Source organism: Orbicella faveolata, unplaced genomic scaffold (genome assembly GCF_042242905.1).
Source record: "Orbicella faveolata isolate gen_17 unplaced genomic scaffold, um_ofav_v1 contig_12, whole genome shotgun sequence".
Taxonomy (NCBI): Eukaryota; Metazoa; Cnidaria; class Anthozoa; order Scleractinia; family Merulinidae; genus Orbicella; species Orbicella faveolata.
Window position 1 is genome coordinate 32,963,789 of NW_028301539.1, and position 6,406 is coordinate 32,970,194.

General features: G+C 40.9%; 1 protein-coding gene across 2 annotated transcripts; it reads left to right on the plus strand.

The window, feature by feature from the left end:
* Nucleotides 1–18: 18 nt before the first annotated feature.
* LOC110057917 (carbohydrate sulfotransferase 10-like) lies at nt 19–5,930 on the plus strand. 2 transcript variants are annotated; one of them, XM_020764528.2, is made up of 3 exons: nt 20–682; nt 3,743–4,609; nt 4,860–5,930. In XM_020764528.2, exons 1-2 carry the CDS (start codon nt 571–573, stop codon nt 4,585–4,587), a joined length of 957 nt encoding a protein of 318 aa, XP_020620187.1. In that variant the 5' UTR covers nt 20–570; the 3' UTR covers nt 4,588–4,609; nt 4,860–5,930. The 2 variants fall into 2 exon arrangements, with proteins under 2 accessions (XP_089139493.1, XP_020620187.1); XM_089283367.1 differs by having other exon boundaries at nt 19–682; nt 3,743–5,930.
* Nucleotides 5,931–6,406: the final 476 nt, after the last annotated feature.

Below are 6,406 nucleotides of genomic sequence, written 5' to 3' on the forward strand. Positions count from 1 at the left end.
CCCGGATCTCTTATATCTCTTGCGAATATTAAAAGCGGCAGCGGCCCAATTCTACCGGAAGTCGCTATTGAGAGCCGATCGACCACACTAAAATCGTTTGAATTATCCCATATATCGGGAGACATGCAAAGTCGGCGATCTCCTTCAGCCATTTGAGATCAGTAATTATCATTTTTCATTCGTCCGCTAATACCGGAAAAGTTGCCAGTCCCACAGTTATACAGTCTTTCAGTCGTTTACACAGCATATCGAAAAATGGTCGACAACTGTCGTCTATGCACGTAGAACTGAAGGCGGGTGTAAAAAATACTTGTAAACGAAAAACTGAAAAACTGAATTAGTAAAAAGATATATAAATGTTTTTATATCTATCGATAATACTACGTATAGTATGATCTCCCACTGGACATCAAAGCCTGAACTTGGGTGGTCAACAGGCGATCAATTGCGTTTGTTTTGTTTAACTTAATTCCTTGGTAACCGACACTTCTCTCAAGAACGTTTCAGTCGTGCAGATAGTTTTCACAATACTTTTAAAGCTGCTGTTCCTTTACGGCCAGAAGAGTCGTGATGTGTCGAAAATCACTTTTACAGACCAAAGGATGTTTGCTTTTCATCATGATTTTCGGCTGTGTGAGTTTGTGGATCGCCAACAAAGCTTTGGAACAAAATTTCTCGAGAGGTAAAGTTCATTGTACGTTGTACATACATATCTGTGAATTAAGGCGCGTTAAAAGCTTATCCGTGAAGCGAGCAGTGGCGTTACGTTTACCCCGCGAGAGAGATTCCTTTCTCTTTCTGCTCGGGGAGAGATCAGATAGAACCTCTGCTCGCAACCGCTCGATTTTTGCGAACCACGTTACAATGTCGTTACAATGTTTCTTGTGCTTAAGCACGAGAAACATTTACACGGAATCAAACGTGGTGAATTACTTGTACTTCGACTTTTCCGCAGTTTATTTCTTTGAGAAACTACAGAAATTTCGTAACGTTCCACGAAGTAACGAACGACAAAGAAAAAGACGAATTAAGCTTCATTCAAGACCACGCTGTCCAGCTCGCAAACTGCAGCTAGCTGGCAGCTGCAGATAAACTAACTGTTTTGGAATAATTAAAAACTATCAACCCTCACATTATGTTCCTTTGACGATATGAATAGCTTGTTAAGGTGGATTAACGTACAGCAACAGTGTCTGGGACTGTGAAACAGTAAAAGAACTTGACAGAGATGACAAGTTATTCATCGGACTAAAGTTTTGAATTTGATGAGTTCGTGCGAACCCATGTCACTGCAGTGGTGCAAAGTACAATTTTAGCGCTCAGTGACATCTTGCTATTGGATTCTTGCTCTGATCAAGTTGTCGGCTCCGAAATCTTGTACGTGAAAAAAACCCACCAACTCAACTTCGAATTAATAACTGACCTTGAAAGTAATTCAGAAAGGAAGCACCAAAAATAAATGTATTCAAACCGTGCAACGAAACAAAAGCATCGGGCATTTAAAGGAGAAGGTCACTCCAAAAAGCTTACTTTTTTTGTCTTCGCCTATAGCAAGTAAACATTCAGCTTTTCCACTTTTAAACTTCGGTGAGTTTTTAAACTTCCTCTGAAGTGCCCGCTATCCTGAAGAAATAAGGGACTTCGGAGGCCGCCATAATAAAACTGTAATGGCAGCCAGGCCGTGTTTTATGTGACATCATTCCGTCAGACTCGAAATTGGCGAGAAGGAGATAAACCTGCAACTGACTAGGCATCCTTCACAAGGTCAGCAAAATCTATTTTTTCCAAGCGATTATCCACTTTACTATCTTCAATGCTATCAGTTCGGACTTTGGAGCATGTTTTGCTCAAAATAATATGGCTTAAGAGCAGTCATATCCCAGAGTGGTGGTTAAAAGGCTCTTCGGAAGCCATTGGGAGAAATCTCTCGGACGGAATGACGACACGAAAACCTGGCTGCAGAGTACTATTCAAAATGGCGGCAACAATGTTCGAATTTTGGGCTTCTTTGGAGACGAATTTCATAAGGAAAATCTGAAGTTAAGAGGCTGAAACTTCGGTGAGTGGCTAAACTTAGTGCAAGCTTTTTATTAGCGTTGAAAAAAAATATACGTATTTTGGAGTGACCTTCTCCTTTAACCTTTTGAATTTTCAGCTGGCGAAACTTCCATCTCCCGAGCCAAAAATTGAGTTGAAACAGGGGCGTAGATAGGGGGGATCCTGGGTTGCCCGTGACCCCCCCCCCCTCTATGTAAGTCTTTATTAAGCAAAAAAACTACAACAGGTGACGAAATCGACATGACAATCTGGTGAATTTCCTCACTTTGACACAGTGTGACCCCCCCCCCCCCCACTCTTTGAAAAACCTGATTACGCCCCTGTGAAACGCTTTCCTCAGGTTCAGATTAGGCGATCAAATGCCCCTATGCTACCTCGTGGAGCACACGTGCCTTACACTTCTCGTCGGAGGCTGTAAACCTGGCTGGGACGTAGACATTTCTACCAAACTTTGGTGATCTTTTTCACGCTTTAAGTTCTTTTTTTAGTGTTTTGTCGACACTTGTTACAGTTTTTAAACCCTATGTCATTAATTATTGACTTCTACAAAATCAATTTTGGACATCTGACATTTGGAACATTTAAGAAAACAATGTTGAATGAAATCTAAGTTTGCGGATCGAAAATGCCAGACTGACATTTTTTGGGCAGAAAGTTATGTCATAATTGGCACACATTTTCCTCCAGGTTTAAGGCATTCAAAATATATATTTTACAATAACTGACTGATTTCTCGTGCGCTGATTGGCTCATTTTTATCATCATTAAGAGTACAAACGGATAAAATCTTAATTAATGCAAGCTTTCAAGTTCAACTTGCAGCTGTCAAACTGACAAATTTTTAACCAATGAGATTGTATGCACTTTGTCAAGTAGCCAATCAAAAAGCGAGAAAAACCATTGAGAACGTGCGCGTTATTTTGAATAAAATTCACTTATCTTTGTCTACGGCAAGTTTACGGCGTCTTTTCCCCTCATTTATTCCCGGCGTTTGACCATTTCGGGGTCTTGTTATTGTAAAAAACAAATTGACGTCAGTTTTTTATGCGTCTGTCATCTTGTTGATCATAAATTCCGTCATAACATTGTCAAAGTTTACTGCGGAACTGCCACTTTGACAATGTTATGACGCAATTTATCATCAATAAAAGGACAGGCACATAAAAAAAGTACTGTCGTCAAATTGTTAAGTTGATTAACTTTACCACTTCGCCTACTCTTTAATCCTGTCGGTTTAATTTACTAAAATCGAGAACTCTAGTGACATTTTCTATCGTTACTACTCCTTTGCATCTGGCAAACCTTAAGGTTAAGTCCGCATACGAGCCACGTGGCCCATCAGGCCGGAGCTTATCCCGGTTTCTACAGCATGAAGCAACTAGGAGTTTGTCTACTCCTCCCTGGATCGCAGGGTTACTACCAGCATTAAAATCGCCGGTACCCATTTATACACCTTGGTGGAGAGAGGCAATGTGAGAGTAAACTATCTTGTCCAAGAACACAACACAAACACCCCGGCCAGGGCTCGAACCCAGACCGCTTGATCCGGAGACGAGTGCACTTTCCACGAGGCCCCTATTGCACTGATGAGTGTAATCTAAAATAAAATACTGTGTAATAACATCAACATAAAAGAAAACATGTCATTACAATACTAGCTAACGAATAATCATGTCTTTTTTAGCACTCTTCAAAGTCATCCCAAGATCATTTAGCTCACGTATGGCCGAAAGACGACAGCTTTTAAGGGAGCAGTGCCTTACAAAACCACCAAATCCTTCCTTCATTGAAGAAGCTGACTTCTCTCGTTTTATCGTCATTGAAAAGTTAAAGTTTGTGTTCTGTTTCATACCTAAAGTTTCCTGCACAACTTGGAAGCGCGTCCTTTACAGCGCAGAGAACAAGGGTGGACAAGTAGTTTTTAATCCTCATAATAATAGACTGTTCTCTTGGCTTAAAGATTACAATGTTACTGAGAGGAAAAAGATCTTGAAGGGTTACTACAAAGCCATGTTTGTCCGGGAGCCTTTTGAGAGATTGGCATCGGCGTACCGTGACAAAGTGAATAGGTTGTGGTTCAAACGATTTGTTATTCCCGACAAAACCACCGAAGAATTAAGGAAGGAAGCCGCGGTCCCGTTTTCAACCTTTATAAAGAGCGTTCTTTCATCTAACGCAACAACTTTGCGGAAGCGTGGATATATTGAAGATCAACACTGGCGTTCTTACGAACAGATTTGTCCATGCGAGGTAGACTACGACTTCATTGGTCACTTTGAAAATCTTGCCGAGGAAGCGCCTCAGCTGTTAAAAATAATTGGTGTGGATGATTATGTAACTTTCCCCGAATATCGCCCATCGAAGACGAAATCGCACGTATTAGAGTATTACTCCGAGCTGACGAAAGACGAAATATTTCAACTTGGACGTCTGTTTGAACTCGATTTCAAATTATTTGGATACGACTTCCCAGGCCCTTTAGAAGAAATCTGTGAGAAGAAATCTCTTACAACAGAGCTTGTGCTGTAGCTAGTGCAGTTGCCGATGCCGGGTAGGCGAACATATCTATGATCCATCTATCTTGTTTTCGAGTTTGAGCTCGGGTCCTGCGTTCGCACAGTTTTGAGATATATATGTGCATGTGTGCATGTATTGATTTTACAGCCGATGGGCTAATTCTATAATCATGGGTATCTTCTCTTGGTCTCTTGTGGGTATATGTTATGCATAAGGATCCTAGCGGCCCGCAGTTTTTCGTTTATTCCGTATATTTCATGTATTTTCTCGTCTATTTTCCACAGGTTTTACTTCAGTCTCCCGTGTGGGGATCCGTACCCGCTGCTACATCGAAACCAATTATCATGTAATGCTTGCTTACACTCTACAGCTAAGGGAACGATTTCTAAGTATATAAGGGAAATTAATTCACTTTTTCATTATCAAAAGGTCGCTGGACTCTCATGCTCCTTGACTGCTGACGTCACCCATTCAGCTTTGTTTTTATCACGTTTACTATACAAGAGGAGAGTATTTTCTGTTTCTATGGCTCATACCATCCTTAAATGGGTTCACAGTGTTCTGCCTTTAGATAGTAACCCTTTAGACGCCGGGATTTGCAAGAAGCTTGTTGAGGCGGACAAACGATCAAGGCCTGAACCAATCAAGAAGAAGGAGCCAGTCTCCTTAGCATTAATTTGATCTATTGTTTCTACTTACGCTGACGAGCGTGCTTATCACAAAAGCCTAAGGTTTGCAACGATGTGTGTTTTATCTTTCGCTGGTCTCTTTCGTCCAAATGAGCTTCTCAACATCCGGGGTTGTCATATTACAGTTTTGTCAGATCATGTTATTATTGGGCTCCCCGACGCCATGACGTATACAGAGAAGGCCAGGATGTATTTAAACATAAGGCCGCAAATTCTACCTGACCATATCACTTGCTGTTAAGTATTTGGAAGTGCTAATATTGTCATTTCTTTAACTTCAGAGTTTTTTTGTTTAGGAACGTTGGGAATCTGACCTAGTCAAAGACATGTATATCAAGGAACCTTTTCGGGAGAGGCTCATATTGCTCAAAGCACTGGACTTTAGTTTTCGTTTCAGTTGATGTATTTTCTTAACCATTCATGAACTTGGAATAAACTTTACCGTAGGTGCTTGTTCTACCTAACACAAGTTACCCAACCTGTATCTGCTGTGTTTTCTCTTTTTGACGCTTGTTTTTTGTTCTCAGTCCAAATTACAAGGAAAGTATTGTTCATTCGGACGAACCTCGTGAGGAAGAATGAAAATGATACTTTTCCAAATGTTAACTATTCCAGATGCTTAGTCTGGGCAAGACAAAATAAACTTAGTAGAAACATTGCCTTGACGACATGACTTTCTCGTTCTCTCGGGGCGCCTTGTTTAGCTGCTGAGTTTAATTCGTCTCGAACAACCGTTTTCAGAATCCACTGTGACAAGAATAATTCTTTGTACGTGATTAAACTATGAAGACCGTCTATAAAAGTGGCTAAATTATTTGCGTTCAAACACTGTATAGATCTTTTGAAGGCATTGCTTTTGGCAAAAACCATATGCAAAGGACATTGTTCTCTCTTGATGTGTTCCACAACACCTCACTGTCAAGGTAACTTGTTTAAATCTCCCCTACCCCTCCTATACAGTGTCAAATTTCACACCGGCCCCAATATCGCTGATGTCACATTCTCGCCTCCCTGGGGGAGAGGCCAGTTCCGATAAAACTAATTCTAACTTGGCTCCGAGGCTTGGGGGAATAAACAAAAAGAAATTAACTATTCATCCCTCAACCTCCTTGTTATTTCTTTTGTTTTATTCCCCCAAGCCT

Excerpts from the sequence above, each read along its gene's own strand:
- LOC110057917 (XM_089283367.1), top strand. The coding sequence starts at position 571 with ATGTGTCGAAAATCACTTTTACAGACCAAAGGATGTTTGCTTTTCATC. Across the intron at positions 683-3,742 it reads GGAACAAAATTTCTCGAGAG|CACTCTTCAAAGTCATCCCA; the intron begins GTAAAGTTCATT and ends TGTCTTTTTTAG.